The 23,045-nt window shown below is 40.8% G+C and overlaps 1 protein-coding gene across 16 annotated transcripts in view; it reads left to right on the top strand.

Annotated features, from left to right (window-relative positions):
* Positions 1-23,045, top strand: part of caska (calcium/calmodulin-dependent serine protein kinase a) — a 162,495-nt gene that overhangs the window by 123,692 nt on the left and 15,758 nt on the right. For 6 of the 16 annotated variants that reach the window (XM_085250297.1, XM_085250300.1, XM_085250299.1 and 3 more), the window contains 8 exons: positions 2,723-2,800; positions 8,588-8,635; positions 13,477-13,557; positions 17,450-17,638; positions 18,040-18,118; positions 18,502-18,587; positions 20,468-20,536; positions 22,650-22,718. In XM_085250297.1, the coding sequence (XP_085106423.1) occupies positions 2,723-2,800; positions 8,588-8,635; positions 13,477-13,557; positions 17,450-17,638; positions 18,040-18,118; positions 18,502-18,587; positions 20,468-20,536; positions 22,650-22,718 (699 nt within the window). The remainder of the gene's footprint in view (positions 1-2,722; positions 2,801-8,587; positions 8,636-13,476; positions 13,558-17,449; positions 17,639-18,039; positions 18,119-18,501; positions 18,588-20,467; positions 20,537-22,649; positions 22,719-23,045) is intronic. The other 10 variants (XM_085250309.1, XM_085250303.1, XM_085250308.1 and 7 more) reach the window with 3 other exon arrangements.

The following is a 23,045-nucleotide window of genomic DNA, read 5'->3' as shown; positions in this document are numbered from 1 at the left end:
AGGCAAGGCTCTGGTTGAAACAAAGCAGATCTCAATGTTGTTTCCCCTGAGAAATACTCACTGTGGCTCAAGTGAAAAAGCCAAAAGTTCGAGCTTCATGCTGCTCTAAGTGCTCCAATTCAGACTGGCTCTATATCATCATCTCAGGTGCAGAGCTCTGGCTGTAAACATGTAAGCCCTGCCCACCTGTTAAAATCTTTAGTCTACCTGGGATGGCCAATCAGAATCAAGCTTGCTTAAGGGAAGAGGAAGGGAGCTAAAATGGATCATTTCAGACAGAGGATGAACTGATGGGCTGCACTAACACCTGGAATTAGGTAAAAAAAAAAAGGATTATTTCAAGCTGTGAGTCATGCAAAGCTACTCTAGTAAAGGCCATGTTAAAATATGGAGTTGAAATGAGCATAATGGGCTCAATTTAAATACAATTAGAACACCAGCCAAAGAACACCTGCATGTCTTCCTGTAAATTATTCAGAGGGAAATTAGGATTGTCATTGTTTAAAAAATATTTTTTTTAGAAATATATATATATATATATATAAATATTTTGGGGCTTTTTTTGTGATCGTGAACCAGAAAATAAGAATCTGGGGCAGCCGAGTATTTAGTCGCACAACTTCAAACTTCAGTTTTGGGCATGTGTAGCACCACAGACGACTTCTGTTTGTGCATTTCACCCCCTCCACGAAGGCACGCTTTTCTTAAGACAGCTGCAGACACTTTTGATTCAAACTAGAAGCAAAGTGAATGTCTCAGTGCAGTGAAACAGCAGCTACATGTACTTGGTGTACAAAATGCAAAAAGATTTTTTAGGTTAATGTTTATCATTGTGCGCTGCATGATGTCGTCTGCTGTCGTGTTTGTAAGAGGGAGAACAGAGCAGCGTTGAGTCTAGGGCTGGTACAAACACAGTTTGTCTGTGACTCTGTGTCTGCCTCCGAGAGTGCTTTTCTTTGTACACATTATGCAGCCCGCTCATGCACTGCAGAGCAGGTTAAATGAAAACTACAAGTTGCTCCTCAAACATCACATTGTTGTTGCTTTGTATATGATTAGAGCTGCTTTCCACAGCTGTGGTTGTCTGTGTCTTTTGTTCCAAAAAGCCACCCTCTGCTTTGATTTGAGCTTCAGCTGCTGCTTTTGTTTGGACTTGTTTGGAGTGCTGTTTATTAGTCACAGGATTTTTATAAGCTTGTGTCTGTTGTCTTTCAGTCAGCGTGATGAGGAAACAAGGTTGTGGCGGTTTTAGGACGGGGGGGGGGGGCAAACTGTAAAAGTGGCATCAGCACTCAAGCTTACGCTTTTTCATAGAAACTGCTTTAAGTTTAAGTGTTACATCAATTTTAATTTTGTGTGCACTTGATGCAGCCAAAGAGAGAGATGTGGTTGTTGTTGCTGCTGAAACCTTGTGAATTTCTACTCATAAAACTTGGAAAGGTGTACTAGTTGAGCAGTTTTGTGCACATACGCACATTGACCGTGTTCTGATAAACATTAAGGCTCTAACCATTTTCTGGGTTTAAATATAATGTATATAATGTGTTTAATATAATATATAAAAGGGAAAAACAGCCTGAAGAGCAGAGTAAGGTGTTGGGCCACCGCCTACTGTCAGAATGTCTTTGTGCTCTTGGTTATTAGTGAATGAAACATCAATGTTCCTAAAACATCCCCCTCATTCAGTGGTTTGTTGAAGGAGCTGAGAGCAAATCTAACGGTCAGAGGATGGAAGTGGTTGAATGGTTCTAAGGTGCCACACATTATTTTGCAAATGTGTGCTGTTCTTGTGGATTTCGCCTCTGTCAGTGCGCCCCGGGGCAGCTGTGGCTACACTGTAGCTGCCATCACCAGTGTGTGAATGTGTGTGTGGATGACTGAATGTAGTGTAAAGCGCTTTGGGGTCCTCAGGGACTAAGTAAAGCGCTATACAAATACAGGCCATTTACTGTTTCGCTTAGCCTTGGCCACAGAAGACATTATTCAAAATACATTTATCCATTCTTATTTGGTCTTTGAAGAGTTTTTCTTTTTTGTTGTCGTAGTGTTTTTTTTGTTTTGTTTTTTATTAATATAGTTTTCTCTCCATATCTTATGTGTCTCTATACACTGATCAGGCATAACATTGACAGGTGACGTGAATAACACTGATTATCTCTTCATCATGGCACCTGTTAGTGGTTGCGTTATGTTAAGGATTCTCTTGTCCTCAAAGTTGATGTGTTGGATGCAGGAAGAATGGGCAGGCGCAAGGATGCGAGCACGTGTGGGACACGGGCCAAATTGTGATAGCTGGACAACTGGGTCAGAGAATCTTAAAAAGTGCAGATCTTGTGGGGTGTTCCCAGTCTGCAGTGATCAGTGATTAAAAAGTGGCCCACGCGGTCCGATCCAACAGATGAGCTACTGTAGCGCAAATTGCCAAAAAAGGTAATGCTGGGATTTTTGTTGTGGTTGTTGCTCTTTGTTGGGGTTTTTTGTCTCAACCGTGAAAATAAAGTGGAAGCATGTACACATTCCCACATTTTCAAATGTGTTCAATAAAGCGATATTGATGTAGCATCAGGAAGTTACTATGTGAATGTTGCAGCCATGAACAGCTTTGTCTGATATAGCAAATATGTAGAAGACGTGTCGTTGGTCGTGTTGACCTCAGTGAAAACTCATTTCTGGTCACAGTCTCGCTGTCCAGCTCATTGTCCTTGTGCTTTTTATCTTTCAGCTCTACGATAAGATCAACACCAAGTCATCCCCACAGATCCGAAACCCCCCCAGTGATGCCGTGCAGAGAGCCAAAGAGGTGAGAAAACGTGCATTATTTTCCTCCCACGCTTACATTCTTCACATCAACACTTGCATTCATGCGATGTGTGTGATGAATTTAATACCTCGTATGGATGACACACTTACTGCTTTTCTCTTGTTCACCACACACTTCTGTTTCTGCTCAGGCTGCATTAATCCTCTTGCTCACTAAAACTCTCAACTCTTCACTGCCATCGATCGCTCTGCTCACCTTTAAAGAAGCTGCTGTTTGTTTGTGGGTCTTGGCACAACCAGGGGTCCTTAAAGTGTGTCTGGGGTGGCCTTAACAAAATTGAAAATAATTCCCTATGATTTTCTTGTTGCTGTTATTCTAATAAGACATTAAGCACTAGAGTCTATGGAGTCGTATTTGTACTTGAGGTTCTGTTTCATTAAGGTCTGTTTATTTAAAAAAAAAAAAGAGAGGGGAAAAAAAGCACCTTCTGTTCTGTGAAGGAGAGGAACGAGGTACAAAAATACAGTATATTTTCCCCCCTTTGTTTACATGTGATTACATATGTGACACCTGCACTGATAGCCCCTGTCATCTTCACAGTTATCCCTTAAATATCGGCTCTTCACGGAGTGCAGCTGTGTGGTGGGGCGACTTGGTGCTGTACTTAGTGTCTCTCCTTCAGGAAAAATCTCTCTCATACTACCAAACAAGAGCCTAACCACCAGCACCCTAGTGCATGACAGAAAAGACAGAATGAGCCACTGAAGGAGCTTTCACATCCAGCTGATAGTCGCTCATAGAAGGGCCCATGAGGCTGCCATTCCCCTGGTAGAAAGTGCTTGCACACCCTGAGGCAACAAGAGATCTTTGGTACTGTAAACTATAAAGATGGCCTCCACAGAACGAATGGAAAAGCCTCTGTTTAGATAAAGCTTTACATTTGGCTAGTAAAACAGAAGAATATTGCCTGGTATGTGTGGAGCATGGTGACAGACCTCATGATGGAGGCACTGAAGACTAAAGTCTAATAAATGTTGTCCACCTGAGATGCAGTGCTTAGACGAAAGACTTTAGAAGCCACCATAGGGCCAGATAAGCAACCAGGCACAGCTCAATATGTGTTCGGTTAACTAAGCCATCTTCCACCCCACCGTCCAGGTCCAGTTACTATCCATAGCAAGGCACAGGGATGTGGGTAGTCACTGATTTGACCCTTGTAGAGGCTGGCTCTAAAACAAAATCCGGGAACAGGGCCGTGTGTATTTTTACAATTGTTAAGGGTAGGAAGAAAACCCTGAAAACCAGTGGAGTATGCCACTCCACCTGCAGCTTCACCACTGTGTGGCAAAACAGAGAAAACAGATATGTTGTCCCCAGACAGGCAGGGCATCCCTCATGCTGTTTCTTCTCATGTAAAGAGAAATAGTATTGAATAGAAGATCTCTTCATTTGCTTCAATTTGATAATAATAATAACTTTATTTATAAAGCGCTTTCAAACAAAGTGCAGAATATACCAAAATATTGAGCATGTCCATCCAAATAAGAATGGATACTACTGCATGGAAGACTTGAAATGAATGCTTCACAGGCAGCCTATGCCCCATCTGAAGAGCAGTGGCTAACTTCAGCACTGTCAGCTAAGCAAACTTCATATTTGTTAGAGGTTTTCTGAGGAATGATTGTGATGACAGCAGGATATATGCTGGCAGGGTTTCATATATGTCATCTGCCTTAAAGGGGTGAATATACGTGTTTTAAGATAGGAAACCCAGTGTTCCTTCTGATTGGCTACCAAACAAAATGTTTAAACAACAGGTGAGTGGGCTGTGTTTTTGGATTTCATGCAAAGCAAAGAGTAGAAAAACTGTCTGACACCAAGTGTTTAGAGCAATCTGAGCTGTTGGCTCACATAGATTAATTATACATACACTGACCTCATTATTTGAAACCTTGACCTTGTTTAAAATGAACATCGACCATTGGAGCATTATTTGATGGAAAATAAGTGAAAGCATAATAGGAGGAGCATAATAGCTTCCTTAAAGCTGCTAAGTGTAAATTTGATTCTGTTTGACCTGCAATCAAATCTGACAGTCTGACAGTGAATTATACTTGATACAAGGGTGTAATGGCAGTCCAGCCATAAACACCCACAGCATCAACTTTACACGTTGATAGCTTAGTTGCAGATCTTACATTCTTAAATTTAGCAGCGGTGTGCTTTCACACTTTTCTGACTATTATTAAGCAACACTGGCTCGTCTTATGTCGTCAGCGACATTTCTCTTGTAAAATTAAAGTAAGTATTTTTTTTATCAGCAGCAGCAAGTGACAGGAGAGTTATCTGTTATAGATGCCAGTGCTGTACTCTCTTATTGCTGGAAGATGAACCTGCAGACACAGTGTAGATAATACTATAAAATCTATTCAAATAAATAAATAAATAAATGCATGCTAATATGTAGAGCATACATAGCAAAACTTGCATAGGTGGCCTGTAGCTGGTTACTGTAATGCTGAACCTTTGGTCATCAGATTGCCCCAATCAGAGTAAATAACAGTATATTATTAGTGACAGTATAGATTATCTGTGAAACCACTGAAAAGGTATCTTAGCCTATTAACACTAGCTAGCTAGTCAATGGCACCATGCTACCGTTTTCACTTATTGACTACATATAAAAGATTGATATGCCCACTATGACATCATCCACCGGTTTCTGGTCTCTACAAGTTGCATCCATAAATTGTGTGGGTGCTACACATGGATGCAGATACCTGCTAATCAGTGCTAAATAACATATAGACACAGTACGATAATGTCACTTACCTAATCTGGAACATATGTGTACCACACAGCAACCCATATTATTTGTCATAGTTCACTTAAAAATAAACATTGTTGAGAGGCACAGAATAGTAACTAACAATTGTGGATGTGAAGAGGAGAGCAATCTGCTACATTGGTCTATGTTACCACATCAGCCAGTCGTCCCTTAATTTAAGCCTGAACAATATCCAAATGGAGAAGTTTAAAGTTAGGTAGTTATTTTATTTTGTTGGCTTATTTGGGGCATGGGGTCTATGGTGATTGCTTTTGCAGCCATCCTCTAGTGGGATTAGAGTAATTCCATTTTCTCAGTGAGCTGCTGTCATTGATGACACATTACCTAATCTGAAGTGTGAATGTGTTCCAACAAGATGCCAGTAGTGGCAGCATTATTGTGCAATAGTAAATCTCTACCTGCTGCTATACCTGGAATGTTGGACCTTGGGTTGAGCTTTTTAACCAGCTACTTGAAGCCCTGCGTTTTCGCTGCGTAACCACATGAGTTATTTCCAGCCACTGTTTCCTCTTCCTGTCTTATGGCGTGCAGCTAGCAATGCTTGGTTAAATCATTTACTTTTGATTTGCACATATTTTCTAGTATTTGGGTTTGAAGGAAGTTGGTTTGGAAACATATTTGACAATGCTTTATCTTCTGCTTTGAGTTTGTGTGGGAGCCCCATCAAAAACCTGTCCATTATGCTAGCTGTGTCCAAGTTTGTTTGTTTGTTTTTTAATTCATACCGCACCCCCACTGCAATTGCTCTGCATCTCGGCTCAAACTCCACTGAGCTCGTGTGTGTTGTTAGCCCAGGCCCCGCCTTAAGAACACACTGGCCTGTGTGTTTTTAAAAAGAGACCTACAGCGTCTGTATTTGACCTTCCTCATTACACTCTGCTACATGAGGCATAGACACAAAAACACTAACAATGATGGGTTTGTTAATGCTCTTAGTCTGGTTTTTCTTATAATAGTCTCCAGCATCTGACGGTGACTATGATGAGCTGACAAACATGCAGTTAGTCTGGCCTCACCATCAAGCAGGATGCAGAGAGAAGCTGCTGCTTAACAAGAAGGCTGAAAGAACAGGGAGCATGTGAGAGGAAAGAGTGGGACTGTGGTGTGCATTGTGAGTAGTTTTCTGAACAGCCATGCATGCAGGCAGCTGCACAAAATGTTGCTGTGTTTACGTGTGTGTGCTTTAAGGGAGCAATTAAAAAGTCCGACAACTGAGAGAGTGGGCGAGGGCTGGCGTTGTAAATCCCAAAGCTCTCCAGACGGGGAAAACCATTTACTGGGAGCGGGGCTCTGTTTTTATGTAGCTTTGGTTCATGTCAAAGAGATCTGGCTAATTAACGCAGCTCTGTGTCTGTGGACTTCATTTGGGCTTATAGATTCTGGTTCACATTTTCAGAAAATGGATCAAGAGTTCGCGATGAAGCCACACCAGATGCAGTTAGTTTGTGGGAATAAAAACAGCGTTTTAGTGTTGCTGTCGCAGACTTTCATCTGTCTTTTATTAGTTTTAGATCTGTCTCTACAGAAAACCTACTGTCAGATACTTAAATACACACTAAATGGTGTCACCAAACTTTTTTTTTGTACAGAAGTATCCTGTCTGCTTATATTATTATTAAGCCATATAATTTGCCTGAGCCAAGAAGTGCAGTATATGGTGGTTTGGTGCCCTTACACCAGTATATGTGGAAAACACATGTTCACCATCGATTTATTGTTTTTAATTTATTGAATGATGGTTGTTTTGATTTCAGAGGAATTGGTCATGCTTTTTCTTATGAAAGTGTCATGTAAATACTGTTACAATGGTGCATGTTCATCCCAGCCATCATAGGGCGAGGGGCGGGTACACCCTGGACAGGTCGCCAGTCTGTCCCAGGGTTTTTGTTTTTCTTAATTTGAAACTCTGTTGATTACTTTGACCCCAAGTCAACTTAGTTTCTTTCAGCTGAGACTTAAATGGCAACAAAAAACTTAAAATAGTCCATTTTCAAAGACTTTCATATGATGATATGATTGAAACTAGGGTTTGATATTACATGGATGGATAGATGGGATGAAAGCAAACCGATAGGAGTTGGTCTTTGAATGATCAACGATCAGATCGATCACAGAAGATCGATGTTGCTGATCGTTAGTGGGATGATTAGATCTTTAATATATGACCATATTGCTAAATGGATGCTGCTGTCTCTGGATTATCTCTACCTTCTCTCAGATTTTCAAACTGCTTTGTCAAGTGAAGACTGATATGTTCCCCCTAAATTGGCAAGTTGGGAGCTACTTTTAGTCTTGATTTGTGAATATTGACAATGGTATTTAGTCCTAGACCTGTTCATGCTCTCCTCCAATTTGGTATTTCCTGACTGTATTGCACTGCTGTGCAAGGGAATTTTTAGTTCAAGTAAACAAGTAAACTTGTACTGGCCTCTAACTTCTCCAGCATAGTTTGACCTCAGAGTAACGTATTGTTTAATCTTGGCTGTGCTTTCAGGGACTACCCTGCCTTCCTCCTCTGCTTCACCTCTGTCTCTGCTGATTCACTCTGGCTAACGCTGAATTGCTTTGAACCAATCAGACGGTAGCTTCCAGTGGGCTCCTGTGGGTTTCTGCTGCAGCAGGGCAGTTTGAAGACTATTCAAACTTCAGCAAAGCTTTTTCTTGCGGGCTGCACTAATACGCTCCTTTTTACCTCTACACTGTCATGTCTAATCAGTAAAATGAGTTTTGTTGGTGTAGTTCTGGAACTGTTCTCTCTCAGGAGGGAAGGTTTCACTTTGGCTGTTGATACTAATCTACACACAAACTACCCAGATTTACAGCCTGTTTAAAAAGCGGCTTGTACTGATTAAAGGCAGGGGTCGAACTTGATTTAACCCGACCTCTGTCATTACTGACCTTTAACCCTTTACCTGTGAGTCCTGAAAACAAGAGTCAACAGCTTTTATAATGCTTCTTTGTGTCTTCCTCCACTTAAGATTTCCTCCCAAGATGGAGCCTGTGGCGCTTTGAAACTTCTGGAAGATGTAAGACCTCATTACACTACTGCAATGTTCACTGGGCATCAGTTAGAAGTAGTTTCCTTGGCTTTGAAAGTGTTACAGTATTGGATGGAGTTTTACTTAAGCGTGACTGCTGCAGTTTTGATCGGTGGGTAAATGATCACTCTTCTTCAAGTCCACATAAATATATTTTATAATCAAAATTTTAAGGGCAAACATTAAGCCACAACATTCTGTAATAGAGGATATAACCTCATAGAAAACCAAGGTGAACACTGCACTAAATTTAACTTTTCATTTTCTCACATCGGAGCTGTGTACCATATAAAAGATGATGTAACTTCACTCATTGATTGGCATTCAGTGTTAGCAATCTGACTGCTGCCATGGAGCTAGACGCTACAACATACAGATGAAAGACTGGAGTCTTAAATTATTAATTAAGGGTATCTAGCTTGGTTAATTTTGTAACATATTGTAAGTATTGGTTTTAAAACAACAAATTTTGACATGAGGCTATGAGGCTTGACTCCTGTCCAGGCAGCCTTAAATGGAACTGTAGTTTCTGCTAATTCCACATTGGCTCAGTATTTCCGCTCTGGAGGATTGCCCCTTGGCCTAAATACAATTGTGACATGGGGTCAGAGAAAATGACCTTCTGCCTGTCATTTGACAGAATGTATGAGAAATGATCCTCAACTTACACTGTGTATATATGTTGATCCATGGATCACCCCGTGCTTAGTGAGGCCCTCAATTTGAGGTTATCAAGCCTCAAACCGGGTGTTTTGATTGTCCCCACATTAGCTTTTTAAAACCAGTTTGACTGAAGGGCACTGCGTGTGACTTGTCAGTCATTGTGTAGGCCTTCTCTGAAGCATCCCCCCTTTTAATTTTGATGGGGAATATAATTACTGAATAAAACGAGTCTTATTTTATTAAGAACTAAAATTGGTGATTGAGATCATAAACTCATCAAAGGTCATGGGTCAGAGGAAGCGATGTGCACTTCTCTCATAGACTTCTAAACCATCAGAAACTGTATCTCTTGCCCTCTGCTGGCCACGAGAAAGTATGCAGGTTTGAGTCACTAATGCAGTGGTTTCACTTTTTAGATTCAGAAAGGTTATCCATATTTGTAATCTATTATCCTGGTATTACTCCAAAGCTGAAGACAACTTTTAAAATATAGATGATTCTCACGTAAATTCATAACAAGAGCTAAACATGTGATTTAGACTAAACTTGCCACATGTTTTCTCTTCAGCAAGTAAAAAAATTTAAAGGTCCACCGCATTTAGCCCAGAAAAGAACATCTGGTGCCTGGTGGGTGTTTCTAATTTCTATGGACATTTGTTCACCGTTGACATGGGAGGTGACAACACTGTTGGGGTTTTTTCTGTTGTTGTTGGTCTTTTTTGTTTGTATGTTTGTTTGTTTTTTAACTCGGATTCACATAACTGTGCATTTGCCTCAGCTTTTTCTCTTTGTCCAGCTGGTGGAGTTTTGTTTCTCATTGTAACTGATGGCCTCACAGTGATCCCTGGTGTGTAAATAATAGAGATGGACCGATCCGATATTACGTATCGGTATCGGTCCGATACTGACGTAAATTACTGGATCGGATATTGGAGAGAAATAAAAAATGTAATCCGATCCATTAAATATCAAAAAAGCACCTCACAAAACTTGCGACATGGCATAACTCAGCTCATAACCGTAGCACGTCGGAGCAGTGTGCTCACGTGATAGAGCGGCTGTGTGTATTTGTAGCCTTGCTACCAATCTGGCATTTCATCTCCGAGGAAGTGATCCCAGAGAGAAGTAAAGCAAGTGTGTGAGTTTATCTCTGAATGTTTGTAAAGCATTCCCACATTAAGCTTAACAACCGATATATGGAGCGACTGCCTCTCTCACTCTCCTGCTGCTACTTCAATCGTGAAACTGCTAATGATCAGCTGATCGGCTTTTCTGTCGCGAGTCCGTCTCTCTTGTTTGTTTTTGGCCCACTTTGCACCAGAAAGAGGAAACCAGCGGCTGAACAACAGCAGCACGTTTAAGCTTGATAAGCTGTTGTTAGAATTTATTTAATATTACTTTCTACACCTGGATCTTTTTCTACGTCGCTGACGGCTGGTAACTGTGCAGGGGCGGATCTAGCAAAGTTTAGCCAGGGGGCCGATAGGGCATGAACAGGGAGAAGGGGGCACAAAGACCTACTTTTCTTTCTTATTCTCATTTAAAATGTCTAGCTTTTAATAAATAATTATTTGAATCTTACACCCAAAGTTTTAATCTGATGTAAAATGTATAGAAGTCCGTTACTGTATATAGTAACTATTAAGTCTAATATACCCTAGTAAGCTATAGTAGGGGAGACCGGGGATAGTTGTAACATTTTTGACATTTCTGTCTGTAACTTGGAGGTCTTTTAAGGTAGTGGATTCAAAATGTAATGCAAAGTATTTACATGTCTCTGCTATTAAATAGTGCAGCTATTTTCTCTGCAGCACAATTACCCATTGCATGGTATGGTCTCAAACACGAAGAGTGAAATGTTACAATTAACCCCATAGTCTGGGTTAGTTGTAACATATCCTGGGGTGAAATGTAACACAATGAAATAAGGGTACTAACAAAACATTAACGTGTAATCTTTGTTTATTCAACACATGAATGCACTTAGAGCCATTTATGTAGCTGTGTGTGTGTGTGACAGAATGCAGAAATCTAGCTTTTGAACATATTCCAGCCCCCCAAAAAAGACAAATTATGGAATTTTCTGCAACTGAATATTTCATTAACTTTGGTTGGTCTTCCTTGGGTTTGGCCTCATTGGCTCAGTGGGCATTATAACCTACAACTCTTGCACCAATTTTGAACATAACAATGAAGCTGAAAAAATGTAGTAGTTCACCAGCATCGCAATTCCATTACTTTTTATCATGGCTTACCTTGGTGTGGTTTGCAAAGTGCTTCAGAAAGATGAGGAAATCTGTTTCTTGCACCCATCCTGATTTATTTCCACTACCAGTACTTCCTACTGGTCCATCTCTGACACAGTGGTCTGCATAATGTATGTGTGGGGAACACAAACAGTGGAGGAATTGTGTTGCCAATGGCATTAACCGCATATACAAATGCGACCAGTGAACCTCTCTCTGCTGATGTCGTTGCCCCAACTTGTTTAATATAAGTTAAAGTAATAGTGTGGTAAGTTGTAACAATAATGCAGATGTTACAACTAACCCAGACTCCTATAGCCATGAACTAGCTAACATTACAGCCAACGGCTAAAACATTAGCACTAAAGACCTACACAGAATATATCCCCATAGACATACAAATAACATAATTTAAGTTTGATGAGTTTAACTGCAAAGCAGATAATGCTATTAGAAATTGAAATAAAGTAGAAAAACTTACTTTTTGGCATACAAATTACTTTTTTCATGTTAAATTGTCTGTGTTCGACAAAATGTGCTGATTTTTCACATGTGATAGCAGAACTGAATTGGGCATGCACAGGATGAGTCACATCATTTGAAACTTAGCCCTGATTGGAGAAATTGAAAGTGTTACAACTGACCCACGTTACAACTATCCCCGGTCTCCCCTACTTTTTCCTTTGGGAAGGTACCATCTGTGCAGTCTGCAACTCTGTTGAAGAAAGATGTTGAATCTATTTAATTATTCTTGAAAAATAATTTATTTCTGGGCTTTTTTTTTCACACTGCATCAAATTGATTACGTCGATTAAGCATCATGAGGTGGGGGGTGGTTCCTTATTTTTTTTGCAGGGAGTTTTAGAACCCTATTAGTTAGGGTGCTTACTCTTTAAAATACCAGAATAGGGAGGATGGAGTAGGTTTAAGTTTATTAGATTGATCAGTGTTGCTGAACTATGAAATATTTTGGGTGCAGTGTATTTTTTGCATACAGGTATAACAGAATAGCTTTAGTGTTTTGTTTTGTTTTTTGTTTTGTTTTTTAACTTGAGTATAAACTTATACAAAAAGCACCAAGATATTAAAATAACAGTTTTATTGATTAAAAAAACATTATATCGGATTCATATCGGTATCGGCCGATATCCAAATTTATGATATCGGTATCGGACATAAAAAAGTGGTATCGCGCCCTAGTAACAATTAATGGATGCAAATCTATCTATCTCCGTACACACATATTTTTAGTTCAATTCACTTGCCAAGAAACAAACAAAACACAGGGTTAAAGGTGAACCTGACCGTTTTTCCTCTATAGTTTAAACAATAATGTTGTCCTGTAAAATGTCCATGCAGTTCTCTTAAGTGTTGAAATAGCATCCATATCTGGCTATTACAGAGGAGATGCGATTTTTATCTCATTTGGCTGTACTTGTGACTTAGTTGCTGATGTATTAATGCATGTTGCTTTGACATGCCAGTAAGTGCCAGCTCTTGAGGGTAACAAGTAAATGTGATTATTACAGTGTAGCGATAATGAATACCTGGACCCCATGCACGTTCGTGAACTAAACACTGCTGTTTGATATGGAGAAGTACATTGAAACTCCTCGATGCAGAGGCCTCACCTCTACAATGCCACATTCACCAGTCAGGCGCAACATAACTGGAGCTGACATCAAGCCAAGTGGCTTCCGCAGGGCAGGAGGAGGAGCAAAAGCTTGACCAGATTCTTGACTTGCTGAGTGGTGTCCAAAGTTGGTCTCGCATTAGGAGGTGGTGTTGGAGAGGAACTGTGAGTGTTGTTGGTCTGCGCTGCCTACGCTGAAGTGGCCAGGTCGCATTGGAAGGAGGGATTTGGGCATAAAGAAGAGCTACTGAGGCATAAATTAAACTCTTCTCTCTGTGTTTCCTCAGGTACTGGAAGAGGTCTCTTGCTACCCAGAGAAGCACGAAGCTAAGGAACTCAGACGGATAGTAACCCAGCCACATTTCATGGTGAGTGGGGAAAAAAATCCCACAGACACACATTAAGAGGTTCTCATGTCCATTTCTTACAGAAATGTGCACAAGGCCCTTTAACGAAGCATTTAGAGTCCAGATATAACAAATCAGAATCTCTCTAAATGTTGTAAATAGCACTTTTACATGGTCTTATTGTTGTCTGCACAGATTAGATAGGACTAAAAAGAAAACATGCACAAGAAAGATGGAGTGCATCGTATTGGTTTATTTAAGTGTTTAAAGATCAAGTCATCTAACATGAACTGTGTGGAAATGGAAGGGTGTTTCAAGTGTCTGCGAATGTGATATATATATACATAAATACATCTGATTTTCATCACTGATCAGTGTTGCTCAATATCACGTGGACAGACCGACAGAGAGAGGAGACGTAAAAAGAAAAAAGACAAATCGGTATCAAAATGAAGTGATAGGGAGAGCAAAGTTGAGGAAAAAGATCAGTAATCAAGACAAATGGAAGGAGAGGGTCCTGGCTGTGAAGTGAGAGAGGAGGGCGGGCGTAGACGGAGGTTAGTAAGGCGTGTTTGATGCGATGTGCTGTGTCGGGTCAGAGGCCTGGCTCCTTCATGGTGCTACAAGAGCGTAAACTGACGTGTTCCACATTCCAACAAGTTCAAGTGAGAACTGAATACAGACGATGCCCACGGAGCCATGCCAGGATTTTGACTCGTCTAGCTCTGATGTACACACATGAGAGTAGACTTGACTTTCTTTGTAGGTTATTTTTAACAAAGTAAACCTGTTACTTTGAGGTGTAGGGTTTCAGAATTAGTGTTCAGATGGTATTTGAGGTATAGAAAAACATTAGCAAAGTGTAGCTAAAGTTTAGCAATCCTCCCCACATGGCTGCTGCCCCTTTTCAGGGAATATTTTTGAAACTGAAATGGTATTACCTTGGCCTCCAGCAACAGTGTGATAACTCTTAAAGTTGTTTTTGACCAGGAAATGTCCTTCAACACATACATTAAACTAATATGTTTTGAAATGGCACTTTCATTGCTATGTAGATGATACCCAGCTTTATTTATCTATCAAGGCAGATCATTTAAATAAACTAGTTCAAATACAGACATGTCTTAAAGAAGTAAAGACCTGGATGATCTCTAATTTCCTGATTCAATATTTAGATAAAACGGAGATTACTGTACTTGGGCCTAAAAATCTTGTTGTCTAACCAGATGCTTGCATAGATTACCTTGGCCTCCAGTAACACTGTGAGAAATCTTGGAGTCGTTTCGACCAGGATATGTCCTTTAATGCACACATTGAACAAATATGTGAACTGCCTTCATGTTTTTGCCAATATCTCAAAAATAAGAAACATCCTGTATCAGAGACATCATCAGAGCAGAAAAACTACTTTGTGCATTTTTAGCTTCTCAGATTATTATCAGGTCTCCCTTAAAGCTTCCTGAATTTAAAATTCTCACATACAAAATCTTGAACAATTGTATCACAAAGTTTAAAAGGTTTAAGACTTTTCTTTTTGATAAAGCGTAGAGTTAGAGCTGGATCAGGTGATCCTAAAGCATTCCTCAGTTATGCTGTAGCAATAGGCCTAGGCTGCTGGGGCCTTCCCATGATGCACCGATCACCTTTTAATGTCTAAATAAAGAACAGGATCTGTGTAAGCTCACGTCATCTTGTTTGTCATTTGAGTGGCAGTGATGCTGACATGGCAGAATCCCCACAAACCCCACAGTCCAGGACATTATTTATGAACTTTGCACTGAATACCGCATTATTTATTCTTTTTCTTTTTTTCTTCTTTTTTTCGACATGGGGATCAGTTTAAACAGCTTAAAGCACTGTCCATTAACTATCTCAGTCTAAAATTTTCTCGTTTTAACCCTTTAAAACCGGTCGGAGCGGGCACGCTCCGTTGTGCATATCTATTTTTAAATCTCTGTAGAACTGCAACCACGTAAGCTAGCGCAATGATTTTTTTTTTTTTTTTTTTTTTGCATATGAAACCGCAGGCGTTGTACTTCTTATGCATTCAGTTTGTCCTAAGTCACGGTTTCCTTCCACATATAGCTTTGCAAAAATTGCGTAAAAAGCATTTGCAGCAACAAAAGCATAATAATCCAGAAACGCGCATTGCCGATCCGATCAGCTGTTTGTAACACTTCCTGTGTCGGAATAGACGTCAGCACGAACTAGGGCATGTCTGCCATTACCTGCCCGAAACCAGAAGTGACGTCATTTTTGCGGAAAATGTAGTTTTTTACCTTCAGGGCCTGATAAGCCTATACTGGTGTTTTTAAAAGTCATGTTTGAATTTATGCTTTTCTGTGTCGTTTCTGGGATGCTTAGAACTCAAATTGCACTGCTGGAAATTCTTTGCCAATTTGCATTTAATATTTATTTTCGTTTTTTCTGCAGTATATAAAAATTGGTGTATCTCAAAAATAAAATTATGAAGACACTCAAAATAAATTTCCTGTTGTTGTAAACTCATTTGTGCAACTTTTTTGTATTTACAATTTTGAGGCATAAGCCTCTTAAATTTCTCTAACTAGAAATATATGTAACAAAACAAAAACGATTAAAAAAAATTTTTATAGTTTTTTTTTTTTTTTTTTTTTTTTGCATGTTTTTGCAATTTATATAGTTACTATGCACTAAATGCATACATATTATTAAAATTTGGGCTATAACAGTTGTACTGATGTAAAGCAACTTGAAATGCTCCCAAAAATGGCACTACAGCATGTAAAAATATAAAGATAAGCTCTGGCGGACTTAGTTCTATGGTAGGTCTTAAAGGGTTAAAGCACACAGCATGAAAGGATCAGTTGAGCACTTAACCCTGTTTTCATTAGGGTGCACAAACACACACACACACACACGTACTTGCACCTACAGACACACACAGTTTTCCTGCAAGTTGTGCAACATGAAGTGTCTTCTGCGTGTGATGTATTTTGACACTGGAGTTAGAGAGGCTGCCGCTGCCTTTGTGTCTCTCCCTCTCTGATGTGCTCTCCCTCCTCGGGTGCGTGCGCTTGTGTGTGTTGTTTGCGTGACGCTGAAAGAAGACAGTCACAGGTTTCCCCCCTTTGTTGGGCTTTGATTGCTGTCTTCTGAAGTTCAGACGGGTTTGTTAAAGTGCCACTCAAGGGAAGGGCCTCTGCGTCTGTCAGACAAGTGGAGTCTAACACTCTGTGGGTGTGAGGGAGCAGCAGGCTCGTCTTGTGGAGATGCAGAGCTCAGACAGATGCAGGGGCTACGGACTAAAGGCACCTGTGCAAAAGGAGAAATATCTTTGTAATGTGTGGCAGAGCAGAGAGTCAGACAAAGTCAAGAAGCAAATCCCTTCCTGCTCTTCAGAGCTTGAATAAAATATTGTCCATGTTATTTTTAGTGAGATCATGTCTTGAGGGAGTTCAAGAACACTGAAGGCTTTGTCTTCTGTGAATTTACCATAAAAAGAGTGTGGATTGCAAATTTTTAAGCTGAATGACGTTATTTGTACTGTTGGAGTCATACAGATTTCACCAATTCTTTGTATATGCCAACTCATAAAGCAGTGCCCAACAATCACTTGTTTTCATAAATGGTTTCTGGTGAGAACAACTAGCTAGCTAAAGAGTATTTCTTCACCAGATAAGACAGTGGTACTCATATTCAGTCCTAATTCGTCTGCTGCCACAGGAAAGGGGGAAACTCTTCCTCAACATCCTGTGGCCTTGCCTGTACCTCATCTCAGCCTCCCTTTTACTTTGGAAGAATCGCAGATATTCATGTCAGTGATGCCACCAGAAGCCGACAGTAAAGTTCCATAACTGGTGCACTCTTGTTCACACAAAATGTGCCTTTACCAAGAAGAGTGAAGTCCTTTATGGAGTGTGTGTGTTTACAGGCATTGCTGCAGGCCCATGACGTAGTGGCCCACGAGGTTTACAGTGACGAGGCTCTGCGGGTGACACCTCCACCCACCTCACCCTTCCTGAACGGAGACTCCCCCGAGAGTGCCAACGGAGACATGGACCTGGAGAACGTCACCAGAGTCCGTCTGGTCCAGTTTCAGAAGAACACAGATGAGCCAATGGTACGCCCTTTGGGATTTTGAACAATGCTGAGTTGAAATGAATGAAATGAAAGTGAGGATGCTTTCAGAGACATGCCTATTATTATTTATACTTTGTTTTAGCATTTAAAGGTAACTTGCCACAGTTCCTCTCTGGTTTTAGTCTTCTGTCTCTTCATGTCAGCTCACACTAACTGTATAATGCTGATGTTGGGACTCTTTGGGGGCCATGCCGTCTGTTGGAGGCTTGTTCTACTTGTGGCTGAAGAGAGTTCTTCATGATTAATCGAGATGCATCATAATTCACGGTTAATGATCTAAAGAGTACGGTGTTGTATTCACTGTACTGATATTTGATCTGGGATGACATTGGGACTTTTTACATGGTATCAGTAACCATTTTCAAATTTATGCGTTTGCAGGGTATCACATTGAAGATGAACGAATCAAACCACTGCATCGTCGCAAGGATAATGCACGGGGGGATGATCCACAGACAGGGTACTCTATTCCATCTTCTGACTGACGTCAATAAGCGACATTATATAAATCTTGCCCACAAGACTTTGACTCATTTGTTAAAATATTCTGCCTATTTTTTGTATACAATACTCTAATTTCGTATTTCAAGTCCTCAATAAATATTTTTACTGTTGTTACCTGAAATCTTTAAAGAAGAGGAAGGTTTTAGAGCTTTTTAAATTAACGGTGAGTAAAAGAAACTCCTCCTCGATTGTTACAAAGGATGCCACACTGTAGTCGCTGAAGAATCAAACTAGACCGGAGGACCTCTGCTATGGCTGCATCTCGGATGCCTCTGCAATTAGAAAATATTTTACGTTTGTCTTTCTGCTTGTTTCTCTTTTCCTTTTTCCTACGTTCAGGAACATTGCATGTTGGAGATGAGATCAGGGAAATCAACGGCATCAGTGTGGCCAACCAGACTGTAGAGCAGCTGCAGAAGATGCTGGTGAGTTTTGCTTTTGTGTTTGTTTGGGAGAGGGGTTGTTTTTGGAGTCACAACTGACTATATTTGGACAAGAGGGTCTTGACAGGTGTAGTTAGCATGAACTGTACCGAAGCAATTTACAGAAGAGAATTAAATGAAATTCTCAAATGTTTATACACCAGAGAAAACCTTTTTTTCCACTACAGTGGGGCAAAAAAGTATTTAGTCAGCCACCGATTGTGCAAGTTCCCCCACCTAAAATGATGACAGAGGTCAGTAATTTGCACCAGAGGTACACTTCAACTGTGAGAGACAGAATGTGAGAAAAAAATCCATGAATCCACATGGTAGGATTTGTAAAGAATTTATTCGTAAATCAGGGTGGAAAATAAGTATTTGGTCACCTCAAACAAGGAAAATCTCTGGCTCTCACAGACCTGTAACGTCTTCTGTAAGAAGCTTTTCTGTCCCCCACTCGTTACCTGTATGAATGGCACCTGTTTGAACTCATCATCTGTATAAAAGACACCTGTCCACAGCCTCAAACAGTCAGACTCCAAACTCCGCCATGGCCAAGACCAAAGAGCTTTCGAAGGACACCAGGAAAAGTATTGTAGACCTGCACCTGACTGGGAAGAGTGAATCTACAATAGGCAAGCAGCTTGGTGTGAAAAAATCAACTGTGGGAGCAATCATCAGAAAATGGAAGACATACAAGACCACTGATAATCTCCCTCGATCTGGGGCTCCACGCAAGATCTCATCCCGTGGGGTCAAAATGATCATGAGAACGGTGAGCAAAGATCCCAGAACCACACGGGGGGACCTGGTGAATGACCTGCAGAGAGCTGGGACCAAAGTAACAAAGGTCACCATCAGTAACACACTACAACGGCAGGGAATCAAATCCCGCAGTGCCAGACGTGTTCCGCTGCTGAAGCCAGTGCACGTCCAGGCCCGTCTGAAGTTTGCCAGAGAGCACATGGATGATACAGCAGAGGATTGGGAGAATGTCATGTGGTCAGATGAAACCAAAGTAGAACTTTTTGGTATAAACTCAACTCGTCGTGTTTGGAGGAAGAAGAATACTGAGTTGCATCCCAAGAACACCATACCTACTGTGAAGCATGGGGGTGGAAACATCATGCTATGGGGCTGTTTTTCTGCCAAGGGGACAGGACGACTGATCCGTGTTAAGGACAGAATGAATGGGGCCATGTATCGTGAGATTTTGAGCCAAAACCTCCTTCCATCAGTGAGAACTTTGAAGATGAAATGAGGCTGGGTCTTCCAACATGACAATGATCCAAAACACACCGCCCGGGCAACAAAGGAGTGGCTCCGTAAGAAGCATTTGAAAGTCCTGGAGTGGCCTAGCCAGTCTCCAGACCTCAACCCCATAGAAAATCTGTGGCGGGAGTTGAAAGTCCGTGTTGCTCGGCGACAGCCCCAAAACATCACTGCTCTCGAGAAGATCTGCATGGAGGAATGGGCCAAAATACCAGCTACTGTGTGTGCAAACCTGGTAAAGACCTATAGTAAACGTTTGACCTCTGTTATTGCCAACAAAGGTTATGTTACAAAGTATTGAGTTGTATTTTTGTTATTGACCAAATACTTATTTTCCACCCTGATTTACGAATAAATTCTTTACAAATCCTACCATGTGGAGTCATGGATTTTTTTTTTCACATTCTGTCTCTCACAGTTGAAGTGTACCTCTGGTGCAAATTACTGACCTCTGTCATCATTTTAGGTGGGAGAACTTGCACAATCGGTGGCTGACTAAATACTTTTTTGCCCCACTGTATCTCTGCATATGAGAGAAAATCTCACAAGCTGATGTGAAGATGAGACAAAACTCACTATATTTCTGTGTCTGTGTTTCTGTGTGTTTGCAGCGAGAGATGCGCGGCAGCATCACTTTCAAAATAGTACCAAGCTACCGGACGCAGGGCTCATCCTGTGAGGTAACAACACCTCTTCCTCCTCCTCACTACTTTTTTTGAGCTCTTGATCTAGTTACTAACTGCTTGCCTGGTTACTGAAATCAAATCACAAATCAAATCACTTTTTATTGTCACATCACATGTGCAGGTACATTGGTACAGCACATGTGATGTGAAATTCTTGAGTGTGTATGTGTGTGTGTAACCTGAGTAGGTTGTGTGTACGGGGTGTGCTGTGTGTGTGTTTTGCTGGGGCTGGGCCAGATAATCAGCACACCAATTTCACAACCAAGATACCGGAACTCCCTCTTCCCTTCTCCGCTCCGGAAACAAGCTACACCTCTCTGTGTATCCCATCCTGCTCCTGCATATAGAACAACCACTACACCTACACACACACGCCGTACAGACGTGGATGATAGTAACCTCTCGTGTCATGCTTCAACTTAGGCCAAGCTCCATCTCATGTGGCGCATGAGATGTTTCAGGATGTTGCTGATGTTTAGATGCTGAATTGTTATACAACTGAAGTTGCCTCAAGCATCTCTTGAACAGCTAAAACTCCATCTTCCTTCATCTATCTCACTACATGAGAGCCGAGTTTACAGGAGAGGATGTAAAGTCCAACACAGGATATTGGGTACTGCAAAATACAATACCAGTATACTAAAACTGAATGGAAGCCAGTAAAACTCAAAGCTTAATTGCTCTTTGTCGTGTGCTATGGGATGCCAACGAGGGCTAACTCAGATATCATTTGCCATAGATTAGGGGTGTCAATCATGCGGTCCAGGTGCCAGAATCAGACCAGCAAAGACTCCAGGTCTGACTGACTGGTTGACTTTTTTTGCACAGTTTTTTTTTGCTTGTAAGTTTCACAGCTTTTCTTGCTGAAAAGGAACTCCCCTGAAAAAATCCATGTTATACACGTAACTAAGTAACAGATTTAATAACAAAAAAATCCTGTTGTTTTGCGATCTGTTATTGAAACGTCTGGTTTTTCAAAATTTTTCAAATTTTTTTTTTTTTAAATTAGACGATGAAATCATTCTGAGATAAATGTAAAGCAAGTGTGCAGTATTACATTTTCAGAGTGGCAAACAACTTAAGGGTTTTTTTTGTTTGTTTTTGTTATATTATCTTTGTAGCTTTTGAAGCAAGTAGAACAAAGAGCTTTCCAGTGTACAGGAAGTAAAGTCCAAAAACAATATAAGTAGAAACCAGCAGTTCAGACAACTACAATACCAGCATACTAAAACTGACAGAAAGCTGGGGCACCAATACTTTGGACCAGCTAAGAAAAGCTAGACCAGCAGAGCTGTGAGGGACAAAAGGAAGTTATACATACATTGTGGTATCCAGCCATCTAAGACCGTACATGTAATTAGTTAGATCATTTTAGAACACACTGAAACCAGTGCAGAGGTCTAAAACTAGAACAGCATGGTTAATGTGGTTGTTTTTAACAGAAACGAAAAAAAAGGGAAACTTTATTTTGAAAAGTCGTGCACGCAAACCACAGCCCTGCTTTGATTTAGGTCATTTTTAGCTGAGAACAGAGAGACTAACTGAGACATTACAGACTGTTAGCTCACTTTAATCATTATTTCTGCTTATAATTTAGCTTTCTCTGAACAGAGCCTTCATATTTCTCTCCATTTCCAGTTGATTTTCACAGTAAAACCTATAACATTGTTGTATTGCTGTCACATTTGATAAGAAGTCATTAAGTGTTCCATTAAAAGAGAAATGTGACGGCGATTTCAACTCTTTTGGTCCTCCAGCACACGCTGTTCTGAACACTGACACAGTCAGGACTTTTGAGCTCTGACAGCTTCAGTTAATGATGACTTCATGCTGATCAGACTGGCATCTCGTGTCAGTCTAGCATCTCGTGTCAGTCTAGCGCCTCTATGTGGTTATTTAAGGCTGTGCATGCTAGAGTTCTGCTGGTGCTGCTGTCTCCCATGTCTTGTTGACGCATTTCATTACGTCAACTCTGTGGTGGGTCTCTATTGTGTTCTACAAATACACCCTCCATCTCCTACAGTCAACCCCAGAAGTGTGTGAATATGTGCGCTTGTGTGTGTTTGTGCGCCGGCTGTGCACTGCTGACCTGTGTGTCTTATTTCAGAATGAGTCCCCCACCACCTCCAGGCAGTCCCCTGCCAATGGCCACTCCAGCATTAACAGTTCTATCTTGGTAAGGACCCCCACCCCAACCATAGAAAAACAAAAAATCCCACGATCAGACTACCACCCAGCCATTTCCTCCTCCTTTTTTTTTTCTTTTTTTCTGTCACGCTGTTGTGTCATCGTATTTCTACATGTCCGTGTTGTTACATTCAGTTGCTGCGTGCGTTTCTCATGAGTTGTTTTCATTTCATTTTGCGTTAAATCGTGTCACAGTAGTGGTAGCAGTAGGATTAGATGTAGACGGGTGATGCCGTAGGCCTCAACTCACTCCCGTGTCATTCTCCCTGTTCATCTGTTTGAGCCAAAGCAACGGGGGGTGTCCGATATCTCAGTT

Source organism: Mchenga conophoros, linkage group LG16, assembly GCF_057382185.1.
Source record: "Mchenga conophoros isolate Kocher_MC1m ecotype Shallow Benthic linkage group LG16, M_conophoros_male_GT1.1, whole genome shotgun sequence".
In the NCBI taxonomy this organism is placed as follows: Eukaryota; Metazoa; Chordata; class Actinopteri; order Cichliformes; family Cichlidae; genus Mchenga; species Mchenga conophoros.
This window is presented reverse-complemented; position numbering and strand designations above follow the sequence as displayed.